Source organism: Loxodonta africana, chromosome 3, assembly GCF_030014295.1.
Source record: "Loxodonta africana isolate mLoxAfr1 chromosome 3, mLoxAfr1.hap2, whole genome shotgun sequence".
Lineage (NCBI taxonomy): Eukaryota > Metazoa > Chordata > Mammalia > Proboscidea > Elephantidae > Loxodonta > Loxodonta africana.
The window spans coordinates 202,602,908-202,626,653 of NC_087344.1; the positions used below are offsets into that span (position 1 = coordinate 202,602,908).

General features: G+C 38.8%; 1 protein-coding gene across 1 annotated transcript in view; it reads right to left on the bottom strand.

Moving 5' to 3' along the window:
* ALDH9A1 (aldehyde dehydrogenase 9 family member A1) overlaps positions 1-23,746 on the bottom strand; it is a 52,019-nt gene that overhangs the window by 21,125 nt on the left and 7,148 nt on the right. The window contains exon 3 of the mRNA XM_064282889.1: positions 10,983-11,112. Coding sequence (XP_064138959.1) covers positions 10,983-11,112 — 130 coding nt within the window. The remainder of the gene's footprint in view (positions 1-10,982; positions 11,113-23,746) is intronic.

The following is a 23,746-nucleotide window of genomic DNA, read 5'->3' on the forward strand; positions in this document are numbered from 1 at the left end:
CAGAATGAAACACTGCCCAGTCCCGAGCCATCCTTATAATCAATGTTATGCTTGAGCTCATTGTTGCAGCCACTGTGTCAATCCATCTTGTTAAGGGTCTTCCTCTTTTTCGCTGACCCTCTACTTTGCCAAGCATCATGTCCTTCTCCAGGGACAGATCCCTCCTGACAACATGTCCAAAGTATGTAAGATGCAGTCTCGGCATTCTTGCTTCTAAGGAGCATTCTGGTTGTACTTCTTCTAAGACAGATTTGTTCGTTCTTTTGGCAGTCCGTGGTATATTCAATATTCTTTGCCAACACTACAATTCAAAGGCATCAATTCTTCTTCAGTCTTCCTTATTCATTGCCCAGCTTTCACATGCATAGGACACGAATGAAAATACCATGGCTTGGGTCAGACGCACCTTAGTCTTCAAGGTGACATCTTTGCTCTTCAACACTTTGAAGAGGTCCTTTGCAGCAGATTTACCCAATGCAATGCATCTTTTGATTTCTTGACTGCTGCTTCCATGGCTGTTGATTGTGGATCCAAGTAAAATGAAATCCTTGACAACTTCAATCTTTTCTCCATTTATCAGGATGGATGTTGCTCATTGGTTCAGTTGTGAGGCAGAGAACTTAAAACTGTTAAGATATCTATGCTCCCCAAAATGATATAAAGAGTCAACACAATCCCTATGAGAATAATAGTTGGCTTCTTCATAGAAAATGATAAGCTGACCCTAAAAGTCACATGAAAATGCAAAGGATGTAGAACAGACAAAACTATTTTAAAAAAGAACAAAGTTATAAAACTCACACTTCTCAAAAACTTACTACAAAGCAACAGTAACAAAGACCATGTGGTACTGGGACAAGGTCAGACATGTAGATCAATGGAACAGAATTGAGAATGCAGGAATAAACCCATGTATCTATGGTCAACTGATTCCCAACAAGGGTATCAAGACCATTAACGGAAAAGAACAGTCTTTTCAACAGATCATGCTGGGACAACTGGATAGCCACCTGCAAAAGAATGCACATGGACCCTTACCTCATACAATATAAAAAATCAACTCAAAATCAATAAAAAGCCTAAATGTAAGAGCCAAAACTATAAAACAGATTAAAACATAGGAGTAAACCTTGGATTTAGCAATGTATTCTTAGATATGACACCAAAAGCACAAGAACAAAAGAAAAAAATAGATAAACCAGACTTTGTCAAAATTAAAAATTTTGTGCTTCAAAGAACACTAACAAGAAAGTGAAAAGACAACACAGAGAATTGAAGAATATATTTGAGAATCATTTAATGAGTGACTCATAACCTGAATATATAAAGAACTTTTATAATTCAGTAATAAAGATAAATAAACCAATTAAAAAATAGGCAAATGATATGAACAGACATTTCTCCAAAGAAGATATACAAATGACCAATAAGCACATGAAAAAATGCTCAGCGTCACTACTCATCAGGGAGATGCAAATCAAAACATAAAAACTCAGACATTTAAAATAAAAAAGTCATATATTAACAAATGTTACCAAGGATGTCAATAAAGCAGAACCCTCAAACACTGTGGGTGGGAATGTAAAATGGTACAACCACTCTGGATTAGTTTGGCAGTTCGTCAAACATTAAACATAGATCAGAGTTCCAGAACGGGGGAGAAAATGGAAAACACAGAGAAGATTGTTAAAGATTTGCTGGCAGAAAACTTCCCAAATATCAAGAAAGATGAAAAGCTGATCATCCAAGAAGCTCAACGAACCCAATATAGGGTAGGCCCCAAAAGAAAGTCACCAAGATATCATGATCACACTTGCCAAAACCAAAAACAAAGAAAGAGCAGCTCAAGAAAAACAAAAGGTTATTTACACCGGGGAAACAATAAGACTAAACTCTGATTACTTAGCAGAAACTATGCAGGCAAGAAGGTAACGGGATGACATACATAAATGCTTGAATGAAACTGCCAATCAAGAATAATATACCCTGCAAAACTCTCTCTCAAATATGATGGTGAAATTAGGACATTTCCAGATAAACAGAAATTAAGGGAATTTGTAAAATCCAAGCCAAACTAATAAAGAATATTAAAGGGAGTCCTTCGGTTAGAGAACGAACAACATCAGACAACAACCGGAGCTAGGACACAGGACAGCATCAGCCAGATACCAACCTATGTAAAGAGCTCTCATTAATAATACAAACCTAAAAGATTTAAAACAGGGAAAGAGAGACATCTATTTATAAATGACGATAACATCAAAATAATAAAAGAGGGAATAAACGGCGTAGGTATAGGACTTTCAAATGGAGTCAAGGCAATATGAAGTAATAAAAGCCCGGTTCAAACTTAGGAAGATAAGGGTAAATTTCTAGGTAACCACAAAGAAAGTTAACAAACCTACTCTTCAGAATAAAAAAGAAGAGAAACATAAAGTCTCAGTAAACACGAAATCTATAACAAAAGAAATGAAAATCCACAAACAAAAGGAACTTGACGCAGAAAAGGGAACAAAGAAAACGTCAGCATCACAAAAAAGCACAACAATATGATAGCAATAAACTCATACCTATAGATTACCACACTGGATGTAAATGGCTTAAATGCACCCATAAAGAAACAGAGAGTGGCAGAATGGGTTACAAAGCATGACCCACCAATATGCTGTCTAAAAGACAGAAACCTTAGAAACAAAGATATAGACATATTAAAAATCAAAAGATGCAGAAAAATTTATCAAGCAAACAGTAACCAAAAAAGGGTAGGAGTGACAATACTAATCTCAGATAAAATAGATTTTAAGGCAAAATCAACCATGAAAGACAAGGAAGGACATTATATAATGATCAAAGGGACAATCCACCAAGAAGAAATAACCTTACAAAATATATACGCACCCAACAACAGGACTCCAAAATACATAAAACAAACCCTAACAGCACTGAAAACAGAAACAGTTCCACAATAATAGTAAAGGCTTTAACACACCACTCTCAGTAATGGACAGAACATCTAGAAAGAAACTCAACATAGATACAGAAGAGCTAAAGGGTACAATCAGCCAATTGCACATCATAGACATAAACAACACTTCACCCTACAGCAGGGAAACAGCAAAATTCTGTTCAAAACAGCAGCATTCTTTTCCAATGTACATGAAACATTCTCCAGAACAGAGCACCATTTAGGCCACAAAGCAATTCTCCATAAAATCCAAAACACTGAAATAATACAAAGCATTCTCTCTGATCAGAGTACCACAAAAGTATAAATCAATACAAGGAAGAGCAAGGGAAAAAAAAATCAGATACATAGAAACTGAGCAACACCTTGCTTTAAAAAAAAACTGAATAATAGAAGAAATGAAAGAGGGAATAAAAAAGTTCCTAGAATGTGAAAACACATCATATCAAAACCTTTGGGGCACAGCAAATGCAGTCCTTAGAGGTCAAGTTATAGCAACAAATACACACATCAAAAAAGAAAAATGGGCCAAAATCAAAACACTAGCCCTAAAGCTCAAACAAATAGAAAGGGAACAGCAAAAGAAGCCCACAGCCACCGGAAGAAAGGAAATAATAAAGATTAGAGCAGAAATAAATGAAATAGGGAACAGAAAAACAATACAAAGAATCAACAAGACCAAAAGTTGGTTCTTCAAAAACATCAACAAAATCAATAAACCATCAGTCAAACTAAGAAAAAGAAAAACAGGATAGGAAGCAAATAACCCAAATAAAAAACGAGATGGGGGACATTGCAACAGACTCAACTGAAATAACAAGAATCATAATAGAATACTATGAAAAATTGTACTCCAACAAAGTTGAAAACCTAGAGGAAATGGGCAAATCTCTAGAATCACACTACCTACCTAAACTAACAACACAAGCTGAGGTAGAAAATCTGAACGGACCCATAACAAGAGCAGAGGCTAAAGAGGTAATATAAAAATTCCCAACAAAAAAAGAGTCCTGGCCTAGATGGCTTCACTGGAGAATTCTACCATTTAGAGAAGAACTCACACCAGTACCACTCAAACTATTTCAGAGCATAGAAAAGGAAGGAATATCCCCAAATTTATTCTGTGAACCCAGCACAACCCTGATACCAAAGCCAGGTATTACAAAAGACTAGTATCTCCCATGAATATAGATGCAAAAATTCTCAACAAAATTCTAGCCAATAGATTTCAGCATCATATCAAAAACATAACATGCCACAACCAAATGAGATTCAAACCAGGTATTCAAGGATGGTTCAACATTAGAAAATCAATGTAATCCACCACATAAATAGAACAAAAGAAAAGAATCACATGATCACCTCAATTGATGCAGAAGAGGCATTTGATAAAGTCCAACATCTGTTCCTGATAAAAACTCTCAAAAAACAGGAATAGAAGGGAAATTCCGCAACATAATAAAGGACATCTATACAAAACTAACAGCCAACATCATTCTCAGTGGAGAGAGACTGAAAAGCATTTCCCCTCAGAATGGGAACAAGACTAGGACACTCTTTATCACCACTCTTATTTAACATTGTGCTGGAGGTCCTAGCAAGAGCAATAAGGCAAGAAAAAGAAATAAAGGGCATCCAAATTTGAAAAGAAGAAGTGAAACCATCCCTACTCACAGATGATACATGGTCTTATACATACAGAACCCCAAAGATCCTACAAGAAACTTACCAGAACTAATAGATTCAGCAGAGTAGCAGGATACAAGATCAACATACAAAAATCAGTTGGATTCCTATACACCAACAACGAGAACTTCAAAAAGGAAATCAGGAAAACAATACCATTTATAATAGGCCCTAAAAAGATAAAATATTTAAAGGTAAATCTAACTGGGAAAGTAGAAGACCTATACAAAGAAAACTACGAAACACTATTGGAAGAAACTAAAAGAGGCCTACATAAATGGAAAAACATACCATGCTCATGGATAGAAAGACTCAACATTGTGAAAATGTTAATCCTACCCAAAGTGAAAATATGATACAATCCCAATCCAAATACCAACAGCATTCTTAACAAGACTGAAAAACTAATCACCAACTTTATATGGAAAGTAAAGAGACCCTGGATAGACAAAGCATTATTGAAAAAAAAAAAAAAAAGAACAAAGTAGGAGGCCTCACCTTACTGGATCTCAGAACATACTATACAGCCACAGTAGTCAAAATAGCCTGGTACTGGTACAAGGACAGACACATACACCAATGGAAAAAAATAAGATGTAGATCCATCCACCTATGGTCAGCTATAACTTTGACAAATGACCAACATGCATTAAATGAGAAAAAGACAGTCTTTTTAACAAGTGGTGCTGGTAAAACTGGATGAAACAGGATTCATGCCTCATACCATACACAAAAACTAATTCAAAATGGATTAAAGACCTAAATATAAAACCTAAAACAATAAAAATCATGGAAGAAAAAAAGTAGGGACAACACTAGGGGCCCTAATATATGGCATAAATATAATATAAAGGATAACTAACAAAGCAAACACCAGAAAATAAACTAGATAACTGGGAGCTCCTAAAAATTAAGCACTTATGCTCATCAAAAGACTTCACTGTAAGGGTAAAGAGAGAACCTACAGACTGGGGAAAATTTTTGATTATGACATCTCCAACAAGTATCAAATCTCTAAAATCTATAGAATACTTCAACAACTCAACAACAAAAAGACAAATAACCCAATTAAAAATGGGCAAAGGATATGAACAGACGCTTCACTGAAGAAGACATTCGGGCAGCTAACAGACACATAAGGAAATGCTTGCGATTGTTAGCTATTAGAGAAATATACATCAAACCTACATTGAGATACCATCTTACCCTGACATTACTGATGCTAATCCAAAGAACAGAAAATCGCAAATGTTGGAAGGGTTACGGAGAGATTGGCACTCTTATGCACTGCTGGTAGGAATGAAAAATGGTACACCACTATGGAAAACAATATGGTGCCTCCTTAAAAAGCTAGAAATAGACATACCATATGATCCAGCAATCCCACCCCTAGATAAACAGGAGTCATCACACGAATAGACATATGCACACCCATGTTCACTGCAGCACTATTCACAATAGCATAAAGATGAAAACAACCTAAGTGCCCATCAACAGATGGATAAATACACAAATTACGGTACACACACACAATGGAATACTGTGCAACGACAAAGAACAATGATGAATCCACGAAGCATCTCATAACATGGATGAATCTAGAGGGCATTATGCTAAGTGAAACACGTCAATCACAAAAGGAAAACTATTGTATGAGACCACTATTATAAAAACCCAAGAAAAGGTTTATACATAGAAAAAACAATCTTTGGTGGTTACAAGGAAGGCGAAGGGTGGGGAGGGGAAATCACTAATTAAATAGTAGACAAGCATTAACTTTGTGAAGCAAAGGATAACGCACAGTAGAGGGGAAGTCAGCACAACTTGACCAAGGGAAAATCCATGAAGCTTCCTAGACACATCCAAACCACCTGAGGGACTGAGTTAGTGGCGCTGAGGGCTGGAGACCACCATCTCAGGGGACAACTAGGTCAACTGGCATAACAGTTCATAAAGAAAATGTTCTACATTCTACTTTGATGAGTAGCGTCTGGGGTCTTAAAATCTTGCAAGCAGCCATCTAAAATACATCTAGTGGTCCCATCACATTTGGGGTAAAGGAGAGTGAAGGAAAACGAAGACACAAAGAAAATACTAGTCCAAAGAAACAACAGACCACATGAACCACAGCCTCCACCAGCCTGAGCTCACAATTAGAGGGTGCCCAGCTACCACCACCGATCGCCCTGAAAGGGATCACAATAGAGGGTCCACGGAAGAACAGCAAAAAATGCAGAACAAAATTCAAATTCACAAAAAGATCACACTGACTGGTCTGACAGAGACTGGAGGAATCCCCAAGACTATGGCCCCTGGACATCCTGCTAACTCAGAACTGAAGTTACTCCTGAAGCTCACCTCTGAGCCAAAGATTAGACAGAGCTATAAAACAAACAATAATGCATGTGAGGAACATGCTTCTTAGTTTAATCAAGTATATAAGACCAAATAGGCAACACCTGCCGAAAAGGAACGACGAGAAGGCAGGAAGGGCCAGGAAAACCGGACAAATGGACACTGAGAACCCAGGGTGGAAAGGGAAAGGGGAAAAGTGCTGTCACAAATGTCACAAAACAATTTGTGTATAAAACTTTTAAATGAAAAACTCATCTATACTGTAAACTTTCACCTAAACCCAATTTTAAAATTAAAACAAAGAACCACACAGACACACGGAAAAGCTAAACACCAGATTCAGGATAGTTGTTACGGATGAGGAGAGAGGTATGGAAGTCAAGTCAGCATGGGGTGTTGTGATGGTTGAGACTGTGTGTCAGCTTGGCTGGGTCATGATTCTCAGTGTTTATATGTGATCACTCCCATGATGGCATCTGCTGTTAAGTAGCCAATCAGTTGAAAAGGAGTTTCCTTGGGGGTGTGGCCTGCATCTCAATATAAGCAGACCTTCTGACTTTTTCCTCACGCTGGATCCTGCGGCTGACTCCTGTTCATCTGACCTCCAGTTCTTGGGACTTGAGCTATCAGCTTATCTCCCGATCTTCAGTTTTGTCAATCTTCACAGCCTATGAGCGAAGCCCTGGTCTCCGACCTACTGATCTTGGGTTCGCCAGCCTCTACAGCTGCATGAATCAGGAGAAGCCTGGCAGTCTTGCCTGCTGATCTTGGGATTCCTTGATATTCATGGCCTGTAAGCAAGAGCCCTGCTTTCCGACCTGCCACCCTTGGGTTTGCCAGCCTCTGCGGCTACATGAATTGGGAGAAGCTTCTATCCTAATCCACAGACTTGGGATGTTCCAGCCTCTACAATCGCATGAGCCGTTTCTTTGATATAAATCTCTCTCTATATATTTATACACGCTTTACTGCTTTTGCTTCTCTAGAGAACCCAGCCTAAGACAGGGTGTAGGAGGTTTCAACGTCATCAGTAATGTTTATTTCTTTTTGAAAAATCTGAAGTATGACAAAATGTTAGCATTCATACAGCTGAGTGTAGGAACAGGTATCCATTCTGTTTTTCTCTTTGTATGTTTGCAACACCTCATTAATTCTTTTTTTTTTTTTTTTAACTAAGGGGAATGCTTTGAAAAGATGCAATGAAAGCTGAATTACTAAAAAAAAAAAAAAAAACTTAAACATAGAATTACCACATGACCCAGCAATTCTACTCCCAGGTATATATCCAAGGGAAATAAAAATATATGTGTCCACATAAAAATGTGTACATGAATGTTCATAGCAGCATTATTCATAATACCCAAAAGGCAGAAACAGTCCAAATGTCCTCCTACAAATGGATAAACAAAATATGGCATATCCATAAAACGAAATATTATCCAGGAATAAAAAGGAATGAAGTACCGATACATGCCACAACATGGATGAACCTTCCAAATATTACACTAAGTGAAAGAAGCCAGTCACAAAAAGCCACATATTACATAGTTCCACTCATAAAAGGCCACATATATGGTTTTTTAGGGCTGGGGGGTATAGAAAGATCGGAGAGTGACAGCTAAAGGGTACGGGATTTCTTTTTGAGGTGATGAAAATATTCTAAAACTGATTGTCGTGACGGTTGCACAACTCTGAATATATTAAAAACCATTGAATTATACACTTTAAATGGTGAATTGGATGGTACGTGAATTGTATCTCAATAAATCCATTACATGAAACATTTACTAAGCCTCTATAGTGTGCAAAGCACTCAGGAAGTGCTGGGGATCATGTCAAGACAGACATGGCCCCTGCCCTCACGAAGCTTTCAGTCTTTGGGGGAAACACAAAGATATATTTTATTATCAAAAGGAGGATGAAATACAGAAAGAACAAAAACACAAGGTAAGAGTCTGAGTGCAATAAGAGAGTATGAACATATAGTACTTTGAGGATTGCCATGAAGAAAATGATCATACCCATTAGCAAAAATTGGGAAGGTTTGTGAAAGAAGGAGTGTCTGAGCTAAGCCTCCCATCCTGCCTTGTTCACACCTCTCCACATACTTATCACATGGTATAATGACTGTCCCTGTTAAGTATCCAGGTGGTCTGAGTAGTCCACCCAGACAAATGCATTCTCTTTAGCAGAGTGTCCAGCAGAGAATTAATAATCTACATACAGTATAATGGGTTTAAGAAAAAAAAAACTACAAGCTCAGTTTGAAATCTGTTGCGTTTGAAGAGTCCACAGAGTAAGTCTCCAGACAGCTAGCTAGAAGCCTGGGTCTGGAGCTCAATAGAGAGTAAAGGCCATTAGACACAGATCTGGGAGTCTTCTACAGCACGGGTAAGAGCTAAAACTACAGAAGTGAACGTGGCTGCCAGGGAGGGCACCAAAAAAAGAAAAGACAGCCCAGCTATAGTCAGTAGTCTACCTACATTGCCACCATGTGAACATCTCCAAAACAGCAACATCCAACCACGCTCATATGAGCTATAGTAGTTCCGCAGATTCACCTGTATTCAATTTTCCATTAATTGCGGTTACTGTTTTATAGGAGCTATAACCTTCAACGGTTTGTACCTAGTTTATGCTTATAAATATTTAAATGGCATTACAAATAATGTAAGTCAACATGAATGACTTAAAAAGGGTGTTTTTTCCTTTTAAAGGGGATCCGCACAGTATACGATTTCAGAAACACGAATCTTTGACAATATTGTGCAGAAAATTGTGTACAAAAGTGTATGACAGTTAGACTGTTGACACCAAAAATAATTCATGTAATCTCAGTGAAGTCATTAACAGTAACGTAAACAAACCCCAACATCAGAAACTGGCAACTCCCCTCCCATACTAACAGGAAAACTAATGCAAAAAGAATTTGCCCAAATCTATTCATGCTAGATAAACCTACAAAAAAGAACTCAATATTAATAAATATTAGTCCTCTTAGGACTATCTGACCTTACTGAGAAAGAAAAAAAATATTTTTAATTCCATGAAATACTACAAAAAAAAACCCAAGCTTGTTGCCATTGAGTTGATTACAACTCACAGAGATCCTATAGGACTGTACTCTTTAAGGAAGCAGACTGTCACATCTTTCTCCCACAGAGCAGCTGATGGGTTTGAATTGCTGGCCTTTCGGTTAGCAGCTGAGCACTTAACCACTGCACCACCAGGGCTCCTTATGAAATATTATACTAGAAAGAAAATAACATTCTGATCAAACTGACATGCAGATAATCAAAAACCATATCTAGACTAAAATATACTATATTAGGTTCCCAAATCAGAAAAGTTATATACTTTCTTTGATATAAAACCTGAGGGGCAGAATAGAGAAATTTTAAGAGGCAAAGGGAAAGAGAGAGGGAAGGTGGAGGGAGGAAACTGAGAGGCAGGGGGAGATGGAGGGACAGGAGGGGGAGACTGAAGGGCAAAAGGGGAGAGGCTGAGAGACAAAGAGAGGCTAAGGGGCAGAGGAGGGAGGAAGAGTGAGGGGCAGAGAGAGAAGCAACAACAGGGGAATAGTCTGTGGATTTCAAAACCTCAGCATCCTGGCTCCCCACATCTCTCCTGGATCTTACCAAACCATCAACTACTATAAACCTTATAAGTGATCAAAGGAATTTTTTGCATAAATATGGCACATTGAGAACTGGTTTTTCAGCAACTTGGCCTAGAGCTCGAGCACCATGAGAAGTGCTTTATATACATTATCTCATTTAATCCTATAACAACCCAAAAGGCAAGGATTACTACCTCCTGTTTACATAAAGAAAGATTAAGTAATTTCCAGAGCCACCCATGGAGGAAGTGACTCAGGCTGAAACTGCCTTAATCCCAAAATCTGTGCCCTTTACCACCAGGCTCTGCTCTTCTGCTTCCTTGTCAGCTCGTTACGGAAGTCCAGGTGAAGTCTTACCAGCCATGGATCCAGCCAGTCCTGCATAATACTCCAGGCACTGCCATGAAGTATCAATGTCCAACCGAGCCTCAAAGATGGACTTGCCATTGTTGATGGTCTCCACAGTGGCAATTTCATCCATCCGTTCCTTTGAGTAAAATAGAAGGACGATTACATTCAAGACATGTTACCATACACTTCAACATATTCAACATTCAAACAACATACATTGCCCAAATTTTAAAAACAAAAACTGGCACATTAAATGAAAATAAAAGGAATAGCAGTATTATATTTGGAAGAGATAAAAGTTTACTGCTAAAGAGCAGCCCTGTTCTCCCTCTCAAATTAATTAATTAACACAGACTTAAGATCAAAACCTCATTCTGAGATCAGTTATAAAGTTTGACAAATGAATATTATATGTGTATAAATATGTATACATATGTGTACAGTCAGAGAGAAGAGTCCTTAGGGATGTTATAAAAAATAGCCTAACACACAATTGACATTTAAGAGATTATACATACGTAATCCCTTTAATTTGCCCAAAGAAATACAGCATGTTAAAACTATAGGATAATTCTTTTCTAATGCTCACCATTCATCAATCAAAAAAAAAAAAAACCTGTTGCCATCAAGTCGATCCTGACTCAGCAATGCTACAGGATAGAGTAGAACTGCCCCACAGGGTTTCCAAGGAGTGATTGATGGATTTGAACTGCTGACCTTTTGGTTAGCTGCCGAGCTCTTAACCACTGCTCCACCAGGGCTCCACCATTAATCAATACTCTTTTCAAATACCATTTCCCATTCTGGCCTGCACAACTTACTAAGGAAAGAGAGACTCTAGAGATGGTGCAGGGATGAGTTTACAGGCTTGAGAAATAAGACCTATAAATAAAAGCTAAATAACACCTTCCTTTTTTTTTTTGATCTAAAGAAGAGAAAAATAATTGAGTATGTAAGAAATTAAAAAAAAAATTGCTATTGTGGATCCAATTTAAAATAAACAATAGGGTGAATATCTTAACACATAAAGGATTATTCAAGCAACTGACAAGAAAAACATTCTCTTATTAAAAGTGACAAGCAGTAAGGCTGACCAGAAGCAAAATGGAACGGCAACAGAAATTAACACAAGTACAAACCTCAGGAAAGATGGAAATAGGATTATGAAACTCAATATGGAATGGAGGAAAGAACAGTTTGATAGTGGTACCTGGACACCTTGTCGTTCTACAAAGTCCAGGGATATAGAGTGCTTTGATTAATTCGTTATACTTGCATTGCTAAGAAAAAGTATGTACCCAGTTGTCTTGGTCATCTAGTGCTGCCATAACAGAAATACCGCAAGTGGATGGCTTTAACAGAGAGAAATTTATTCTCTCACGGTCCAGTAGGCTACAAGTCCAAATTCAGGGCGCAGGCTCCAGGGGAAGACTTTCTCTCTCAGTCAGCTCTGGAGGAAGGTCCTTGGGATGCACTGGTCTGGGCGCGTCTCAGCGCAGGAACCTCAGGTCCAAAGGATGTGCTCTGCTCCCAGCATGCGGCACTGCTTTCTTTGTGGTATGAGGTCCCCATATCTCTCTGGTTGCTTCTCTCTTTTATATCTCAGAGATAATGGCTTACGACACTATCTAATCTTGTAGATCTCATCCATATAACTGCCACTAATCCATCTCATTACATCATAGTGACAGGATTTACAACACACAGGGAAATCACATCAGATGACAAAATGGTAGACAACCATACAATACTGGGAATCATGACCTAGCCAAGTTGACAGGTAGTTTTGGGGGACACAATTCAATCCATGACACCAGTCTCTGCCTTTAAGGAGCTTACTTCTAAAAGGAGAAGTTAGTAAATTCTAAGTAAACATTGCAGTTACCGAGTAGACATAGTTCTTAAGAAAGGATAATTTATGTTCAAATACGGTCAAATTAAATTCTCTTTTAAACCAATAATTTGTCTTCTCTTTCCCTGATTCTAAAGAGCTTGGCTGCTAACCAAAAGGTTGGCAGTTAGAATCCACCAGCTCCTCCTTGGAAATCCTATGGGGCACTCTGTCCTACAGGTTCGCTATGAGTCAGAATCAACTCAATGGCAACGGGTTTGGGACTTTTTTTTTTTTTTTTTTGGCTTTCCTTGACTCTTATGATTTTATACTCACCAAAACAACCTTTAACAATTAACTTGTTTCCCAGTTATACTGGTACTGGAAAGAGACTACCAAAGAGGAAAACAAATTCTCCCCCGTTATTGAATTAGGTGTGTAAAATCAATACGAAAATTTTCCAAAATGTATGATCAACCATGGGTGGCTTAGTTCAACTTTGTTTCTAGAATTCAAGAGGGGAACTACGCCCTAGAGAGGAAGTAAGTGCTGACCCACTAATAAGCATGAATACACTGATGAATTAGTATGTAACATTTCAAATACATGAATATTAAACTGTCAACAGCGAAATGCTGTTCTGCTTCCACTTGAGTCCAGCGGTGAACAAACAGGAAGTAATCTGTGATTGTCACTGCCAAACCCTAGAGTAGAAAGTTTTATTCTAAGATTTTTTTTTTTAAATAATGAATAGGCAAGTAGTTTGGGAAACTATTTCAAGATTATAACTCCCAGAGAAAATTCAATTTACTGGGAGGCCTTGTGAAATTTTTCCTACCTCATTCTATCATCCTCTACTCTTATAACAAGGGTGATTTACACAAGATCAGTATGAGGCCTTCTGATGTATCACAAAGGGATCATCAAAAAATGCCTGTGACAACTACTGCCAAAGAGTCCAAGTGGATCCCTACCTATTGTTAATACTGCTTTACAGAAAACAGGATTCCTTTATCCTCCTGAAGTAAGGAGGGCAGGAGGGGAAGGGGAAGATAACATGAAGTTTTCTGCTCCCTGCTATTTCACGAGCAACCACAAGATAATATGTACAACACACTGCTACAAGCATTTCTTTGTATATAACCCCGTTCCTCCTATACATCACATGCTTCTCAACATGACCTGACCAGGTGTCCACTGGGATGAAAGTAAGAAGAAAAGAACAGGTCCCTTGCCTCTCTCCGTGATTTCTAAGCCCTCAGCAAGCTCCAATGTCTAGCTAAGATAACCATATAAGCAAATATATGCTCACTAACATCCTGACAGCCCAGAGCCCCCTGCATGTTTCAAGAGTCAGGGTTGGTCTAAGATACAACTACTGGTCTCTACTCATTTCGAGCAAAAGAGAATGAAGTAAACCAAAGGCTCAAAGAAGAAACTAATCCACAGAACTAACAGCTCACACAAACCACGACTTCCTCTAACCTGAGACCAGATGTAGATGGTACCCTGCTACCACTACCGGACCACTGTGACCAGGGACACAATAGAAAGCCCCAGACAGAATGGGAGTAAAATGCAGAATGAAATTCAAATTCCTAAAAAAGGCCAGCCCTACGAGACGGATACAGACTAGAGGACACTCCGACACTGTCACCCTATGTTACCCTTTTATGTTACATATCTACTGCTGCTATAACAGAAATACCAAAAGTGGGTGGCTTTAGCAAAGAAAAATTTATTCTCTTACAGTGTAGGAGGCTAGAAGTCCAAATTCAGGGTGCCAGCTCTATGGGAAGGCTTTCTCTCTCTGTCAGTTCTGGTCTAGAAGCTTCTCAGTGCAGGGGCCCTGGGTCCAAAGGACACACTCCCCTCCTGGTTCTTCATTGTTGGTGGCATAAGGTACTCCTGTCTCTCTGCTTGCTTCTCTCTTTTATATCTCAACAGAGAGTAACTCAAGATACAACCTAATCTTTAGATTGCGTTCTGCCTCATTAACATAAATGCCTCTAATCTTGCTTCATTTTTTTTTCCTTCTGCTCTGGCTCTTCGACATTAAAGAGCAAGTTTCAGAGTCTCTTTTGACATCCATTTAGGTCTTTTCTTTCTCTCCTGACTTTTTAATGACCTGTTGTTTTCTTCATGTATGATGTCCTTGATGTCATTCCACAACTTGTCTGCTCTTCAGTCACTGGTGTTCAACACGTTAAATCTATTCTTGAGATAGTCTCTAGATACAGGTGGGATATACTCAAGGTTGTACTTTGGCTCTCATGGACTTGTTCTAATTTTCCTCAGTTTCAACTTGAACTTGAATACGAGTAACTGACAGTTTGATCCACAGTCGGCCCCTAGCCTTGTTGTGACTGATGATATTGCGGTATTCCATCATCTCTTTCCACAAACATAGTCCATTTGATTCCTGTATATTCCTTCTGGTAAGGTCCACCTGTATAGCTGCCGTTTTTGTTGGTGAAAAAAGGTATTTGCAATGAAGAAGTCGTTGGTCTTGCAAAATTCTACCATGCAATCTCCAGCATCACTTCTATCACCAAGGCCATATTTTCCAACTACCGATCCTTCTTCGTTTCCAATTTTGCATTCCAATCACCAGTAATTATCAGTGCAGACTGCAGAAGTGGGTAAACATCTTCAATTTCTTCATCTTTGGCCTCAGTGGTTGCTGCATAAATTTGGATAGTAGTCGTATTAACTGGTCTTCCTTGTAAGCGTATGGATATTATCCTATCACTACTAGCGTTGTACTTCAGGATAGATCTTCAAATATTCTTTTTGACAATGAATCCAACACTATTCCTCTTCAAGCTGTCCTTCCCAGCATAGTAGACCCTATTACTGTCCAATTCAAAATGACCAATACCAGTCCATTTCAGCTCACTGATGCCTAGGATATTGATGTTTATGTGTTCCATTTCATTTTTGATGATTTCCAATTTTCCTAGATTCATACTTTGTACATTCCAGGTGCCGATTATTAATGGATGTTTGCAGCTGTTTTTTCTCATTTTGAGTCATGCCACATCAGCAAACGAAGGTCCTGAAAACTCTACTCCATCGACATCATTAAGCTTGACTCTATTTTGAGGAGGCAGCTCTTCCCAGTTGCATTTTGAGTGCCCTCCAAAGCGGCTCATCTTCCGGCACCATATCAGACAATGTTCCGCTGCTATTCATAAGGTTTTCACTGGATAATTCTTTTCAGAAGTAGACTGCTTGGTCCTTTTTCCTAGTCTGTCTTAGTCTGGAAGCTCAGCTGAAACCTGTCCGCCATGGGTGACCCACGCTAGTATTTGAATACTGGTGACAAAGTTTCCAGCATCACCGCAACACACAAGCCCCTGCAGTATGACAAACTGACAGATGAGACTCTGAAACTTGCTCTTGAACACTGAGTAGCTAAAACAAAAGGAAAAAATGATGAAGTAAAAGAACTGAACAGAAGATTTCAAAGGGCAGCTTGAGAAGACAAAGTATTATGATGACATGTGGAAAGAGCTGGAGATAAAAAACCAAAAGGGAAGAACATGCTCAGGATTTCTCAAGCTGAAAGAAATGAAAAAAATCAAGGGTCGAGCTGAAATAGTGAAGGATTCTATGGGGAAAATATTAAACCATGCAGAAAGCATCAAAAGGAGGGGGAAAGAATACACGGAGCCGCAGTAGCAAAAAGAATTGGTTGACGTTCAACCATTTCAGGAGGTAACATATGATCAGGAACCAATGGTACTGAAGGAAGAAGTCCAAGCTGCACTGAAGGTATTGATGAAAAACAAGGCTCCAGGAACTGAGAGAATACCAACTGAGGTGTTTCAACAAACAGATGCAGCACTGGAAGTGCTCACTCATCTATGCCAAGAAATTTGGAAAACAGCTACCTGGCCAACTGACTGGAAGAGATCCATATTTATGCCTATTCCCAGGAAAGGTGATCCACCAGAATGCAGAAATTATAAAACAATATCATTAATATCACATGCAAGCAAAATTTTGCTGATAATCAGTCAAAAGTGGCTACAGCAGTATATCGACAGAGGACTGCCAGAAATTCAAGCCGGATTTAGAACCAGGGATATCACTGCTGATGTCAGATAGATCCTTGCTGAACACACAGAATACCAGAAGGATGTTTACCTGTGTTTTATTGACTATGCTAAAGCATTAGACTGTGTGGATCATAAAAAATTATAGGTAACATTGTGGAGAACAGGAATTGCAGAACACTTAATTGTGCTTATGATGAATCTGTATGTGGATCAAGAGGCAGTCATTCAAACAGAACAAGGGGATATTGCATGGTTTAAAATCAGGAAAAGTGTGTGTCAGAGTTATATCCTTTCACCATTCTTACTTAATCTGTATGCTTAGCAAACAGTCTGAGAAGCTAGACAAAAGCAAGGATGTCACCTTGAGGACTAAGGTGCACCTGACCCAAGCCATGGTGTTTCCAATTGCCTCATACACATGCGAAAGCTGGACAATGAATAAGGAAGACCAAAGAATTGACACTTGAATCGCGGTGTTGGCAAAGAATATTGAATATACCATGGACTGCCAAGACAACGAAGAAATCTGTCTTGGAAGCAGTACAACCAGAATGCTTCTTAGAAGCAACAATGGAAGACTAAGTCTCACATACTTTGGACATGTTATCAGGAGGGATCCGTCCCTAGAGAAGGACACCATGCTTGGTAAAGTAGAGGGTCAGTGAAAAAGAGGAAGACCCTCAATGAGATGGATTGACACAGTGCTGCAACAATGGATTGAAGCATAGCAACAATTGTGAGAATGGTGCAGGACCAAGCAGTGTTTTGTTCTGCTGTGCACAGGGTCACTATGAGTCAGAACCAACTCAAGGGCACCTAAGAACAACAATCCTGCCTCATTAACATCATAGAGGTAGGATTTACAACTCAGGAAAATCACATCAGATGACAAAATGGTGGACAATCACACAATACTGGGAAATCATGGCCTAGCCAAGTTGACACACATTTTTGAGGGACACAATTTAATTCATAACACCCTTTGAACTTGAAACTGAAGCTGTTTCTGGAGGTCACCTTTCAGCCAAATAATATATTAGCTTATAAAACATACACTATTACCCATGAGTAATGTGCTCCCTTAAACAATCAACTACGTTAGACCAAATGGTCAACATTTACCCAAAAGCAAAGATGAGACGGCAAGGAGGGGAAAGGAACCTAGATCAATGGAAACAGAACAATGGAAATAATGAGAATTATTATTTCACATTGTGAGAACTGTAACCATTGGCATAGAACAATGTACATAAAAACCGTTAAATGGGAACATTGTGAGAACTGTAACCATTGGCATAGAACAATGTACATAAAAACTGTTAAATGGGAACCTAATTTGCTGTGTAAACTTTCACCTGAAATACAATAAAATATTATTTTTTAAAAAAGGGCCCAAAAGAGCCACATAAACCAGAGACTTAGTCTCATATACTTTGGACATGTTATCAGGACCGTCTGTTAGCCGAAGACAGGGACCATTCCCAAAGCCAACTATTCAGACAGGGATTTGACTGGACTATGGAGTAGAAAATGATACTGGTGAAGAGTGAGCTTCTTGGATCAAGTAGATGCATGAAACTATGTGGGCAGCTCCTGTCTGGAGGGGAGATGAGAGGGTGGAGGGGGTCAGAAACTGGCCGAATGGACACGAAAAGAGAGAGTGGAGGGAAGGAGTGTGCTGTCTCGTTAGGGGGAGAGCAACTAGGAGTGTATAGCAAGGTGTATATAAATTTTTGTATGAAAGACTGACTTGATTTGTAAACTTTCACTTAATAAAAAAAAAAAGTCCAAAAAAAAAAAACCTGTTGCCATCAAGTGAATTCTGAGTCATAGCGATCCTACAGGACAGTGTAGAACTGTCCCATAGAGTTTCCAGGGAGCACCTGGTGGATTTGAACTGCTGACCTTCTGGTTAGCTAATGTAGCTCTTAACCACACCACCAGGGTTTCCAAAGGTGAAACAAAAAAAGAGTCAGGGCAGAGTAAAAAATTCACAGACTTTGAAGTTCAACAGACTAGCTCTTCAGCTTACTAGTTACACACTCCTAGATAAGAAATTTAGCCTTCCTAAATTTGTTTCCTCATCTGTAAATCAAGTAAGATAATAGCTACATTCCAGGATGTCTTTGATAATTAAACATGATTATGGACAGAAAAGCACTTTGCATGTCACGTAAGGACTTTTAAAAGGTTAACTCATTTTTATTCAGTTCCTAACTGAAGTCTCACGTCTGCTTACATGTAATACACAATCTTTTGTTTCACCTTTAATAACCTCACTACCAATTTTAGTATCCTCCACTCTGGTCTCCCAACTACTGTGTAGAGTGTCATACACATTTTCCTTACAGCTAATTCATATTCCCATTTTTCCTTCTTAGCGGGAAGTGCCAACTGGGAGGGGAATAGAGGAAAGAATTGCATTACAGGAAGTAATGCTAAAATTTCAATGCAGGTGAAAGGTTACCGAGTTATAGTTCAAGGCTCAAACCTACCGTAACAGATTTCAAAAAAGAGGAACTGAAGGTCCTATGCTCAGGGAAATTAAGAGTCTTAGGGGAAAGAAAGCAATAAACCAATAATTAGAGTACTGCCCATTAACTACTACAGATATAAGCCCAAGGTGCAAGAGAAACGAAGCAGTGGTACCAAATTCAGCCTAGGAAGGTGAAGAAAGCCTTACAGGAATGAGGAAGCTGGAAAAGCTCTCAAAGGTGTACACTGTCACAGCATGTGCCAAAGTACAGGACACGAGAGTACGCACATGGTAAAGAAAGGCCAGGAGTAGAGGTCAGCTGATGCTCAAGGTGCAAGAAGAAAGGTGAAGAAGCTAGAGAAACAAGGGTCTGATCATGAATGGCCAGATGGGCCAGACTGATGAAGAGAGGGCCACCGGAAGATTGTACCCAGGGTAGTACACGATCAAATGTGCACTTTGAGGAAGATCTCTCTGGTGGCAGTGTACAAGATGAACTGACCTTGGGTAGGGCTGGAGGCAGATAAACAGTCTACATACACAGTTGTTTCTTTGTTTAAACAGCGTTGTAATCGTAACATATAACACTTCCCTTTCCTTTTAAATCAAATGAGAGCGACTTTCTTAAGGAGACTCCAGCTGAGAAATGATTGGGTTGCACCAACAAGATCTTTATAATCTGGTAAAAGCACCAAAAGATTGGAAGTAAAAATGGTAACACGTAACTAATAAATGTGAAAAAAATTGTTCATTTTCACTAGGAATCAATGGGCTTCTGGCCATCCTGGAGTAACAGGGACCAGACTGACCCTCCCACCTTAAACAATTCCAGATAAAACAGGTGAAATGACAATTTCGGGCACTGACCATCAGGCATCTGAGGACTGTGATACCCAAGAGAGGGAAACTAATGAGGTAAGCCCCACAACTGCCACAGCCTACTACCTGTAAAGAAGTTCAGTTAGGAACTATGGTAAAAATTTCCAGGCCACAAAACTGGGAGGTGAAACCTAGGTGGAGCCTGGCAGACTCCCTGAGTTGAAGAGACAGATCTGAGAGTCCAAGAAGTCTAAGGAGTTTGCAAGGCAGAGTACAGGAAAGCCGAGGGATACACACAAAGAAAACTCCAAAGACTTGCAAAGCCCCCTGAGTCTTCATCTGAGCACTGATCAGTGCATGTGTATGAGGAAAGTACCAGAAACTAAGAAGATAAATACCTAAGAATAGCAGGTAACAAACTTCCCTGAGCTCACAGAGGGCCAGGAATAGTCCATATTCTCACCAGCTGGGGTAAAAAAAAACCTTATTAATAAACAGCTGCAGGAGAACTCAAGAGTGGGACAAAATTAGCTGTTATGGTCCCACCTAACAAAGCATAAAGCAAGGATCAAACTGATCCCAAGGAACTTAACTGTGTCCCTGGACAAAGCTTAAGAATATCTTAAAATACAAGAATATTCAGCACACAACAACATAAAATTCACAATATCCGATAATAATCAAAAATTACTGCCATGAAAAAAACGGGAAGATACAACACATAAACAGGAAGAAAAAAACAAATCAACAGAAACAGATCCGGAAATGACACAGATGATACCATTAGTAGACATGGACATTAAAAGTTATAACTAGGATCTCCACCAACATGGCACTACAGGCAGAAGCACCATGTTGACCCTCTGAAGCAAACACCCAAAAACTAAGTAGAACAGATACAAGTGGTACTCACACCAGGTATGCAAGGATGATTCAATATTAGAAAATTAATGTAATCTACCACATAAACAAAAAGAATCACATGAACATCTCAATCGACACAGAAAAGGCATTCAATAAAGTCCAACACCTATTCCTGATAAATATTATCAATAAAATAGGTATAGGAGGGAAATTCCTCAACATAATGAAGGGCATCTGCACAAAACCAACAGCTAACAACATTCTTAATGGAGAGAGGCTGAAAACTTTCCCTTTGAGTACAGAAACAAGACATGAATGCCCTGTAACACCTCTCCTATTTAACATTGTGCTGGAAGTTCTAGCTAGAGCAATAAGGCAAGAAAAAGAAATAAAGGGCAGCCAAATTGGTAAAGAAGAAGTAAAACTGTCCCTATTTGTGGATGATCTGATACTATACATAGGAAACTTAAAGAACTCCTCGGCAAACCTACTTGGAACTAATAAAAAGATTCAGCAGAGTAGCAAGTTACAAGATAAACATACAAAAATTAGTAGGATTCCTATAAACCAATAAAAAGAATGACAAAAAGGAAATCAGGAAAACAATACCATTTATAATAGCCCCTAAAAAAATAAAATACTTAGGAACAAATGTAATCAGGCAGGTAAACGAAAACCTACAAAACATTACTGCAGGAAACCAAAACAGACCTATATAAATGGAAAAACTACCATGCTCATGGATAGGCAGACTCAACATTGTGACATCAATTCCACCCAAAGCAATCTACAAATACAATGCAATCCTGATTTGAATACCAACAGCATACTTTAAAGAGATGGAAAAACTGATCATTAACTTTATATGGAAAGGCAAAAGTCCTCAGATAAGTAAAGCACTATTGAATAAGAATAAAGTAGGAAGACTTGTACCACCTGACTTCAGAACCTACTATATAGTTATGGTAGTCAAAACAGCCTGGTACTGGTACAACAACAGACACATTTACCAGTGGAACAGAATTGAGATTCCAATGTAAATCCATCCACCTACAGTCTCCTGATCTTCTACAAAGGCCAAAAGTCCATCAAATGGGGGAAAAGACAGTCCTTTTAACAAATGATGCTGGAAAAACAGGATGTTCCTCTGCAAAACAATGAAACAGGGCCCATAGCTCATACCATACACAAAAACTAATTCAAAACGGACCAAAGACCTAAATATAAAACCAAAAACTATAAAGATCATAGAAGAAAAAATAGCATCAATGCTAGCGGCCCTAATACCTGGCATAAACAGGATACAAACAATACACAAACTCCAGAAGGTAAGCTAGATAACTAGGATCTTCTAAAAATTAAACACTTATGCTCATCAAAAGACTTCACCAAAAGGGAAAAAGAGAGCCTACAGACTGGGAAAAAGTTTTTGGCTATGACAAATCCAACGAAGGTCTAATCTCTAAAATCTACAGAAAAATCCAATATCTCTACAACAAAAAGACAATCCAATTAAAAAATGGGCAAAGGATATGAACAGACACTTCACCAAAGAAGACATTCAAGCAGCTAACAGATACACAAGGAAATGCTCCTGATCACTAGCCATTACGCATTGCTATTGAGTTGATTTCGACTCATAGCAACCCTATATGACAGAGTAGAACTGCCCTATAGAGTTTCCAAGGAGCACCTGGTGGATTCGAACTGCCGACCTTTTGGTTAGCTGCCATAGTTCTGAACCACTATGCCACTAGGGTTTCCCACTAGCTATTAGAGAAATGCAAATCAAAACTACACTGAGATATCATCTCACCAAACATTACTGGCAAATCAAAACAATGGAAATTAACAAATGTTGAAGAGGCTGCAGGGAGACTGGAATTCTTATGCACTGCTGGTGGGAATGCAAAATGACACAACCATTTTGGAAAACAATATGGCACTTCCTTAAAAAGCTAGAAATAGAAATACCATATGATCCAGCAATCCCACTTCTAGGAATATACCCTAGAGTAATAAGAGCTGTCATATGAATAGACATCTACACCCATGTTGATTGTAGCATCACTCGCAATAGCAAAAAGATGGAAACAACCTAGATGCCCATCAACAGATGAATGGATAAATAAATTATGGTACACACACACAATGAATGCTACACAATGATAAAGAACAATGATGAATCTGTGAAGCATCTCATGACATGGATGAATCTGGAGTCCATTATGCTGAGTGAAATAAGTCAATCACAAAAGGACAAATATTGTATGAGTCCACTAGTGTAAAAACTCATGAAAAGGTTTACATACAAAAGAAAACAATCTTTGATGATTACAAGGAAGAGGAGGGGTAAGGATGGAAAACCACTAAATCAACAATAGTTAAATGGTAACTTTGGTAAAGGGTAAGACAGTACACAATACTGTGGAAGCCAGCACGACTTGTACAAGGCAAGGTCATGGAGGCTCCATAGACACATCCAAACTCCCTAAGGGATCAAATTTTCGAGCTGAGGGCTGTGGGGACCATGGTCTTGGGTCATCTACATCAAACTGGCATAACATAGTTTATAAAGAAAATGTTCTCCATTCTACTTTGATGAGTCATCTGGGGTCTTAAAAACATGTGAGCGGCCATCTAAGATAAGATACTCCACCAGTCTCAGCCCATCTAGAACAAGGGAGAATGAAGAAAACCAAAGACACAAGGGAAA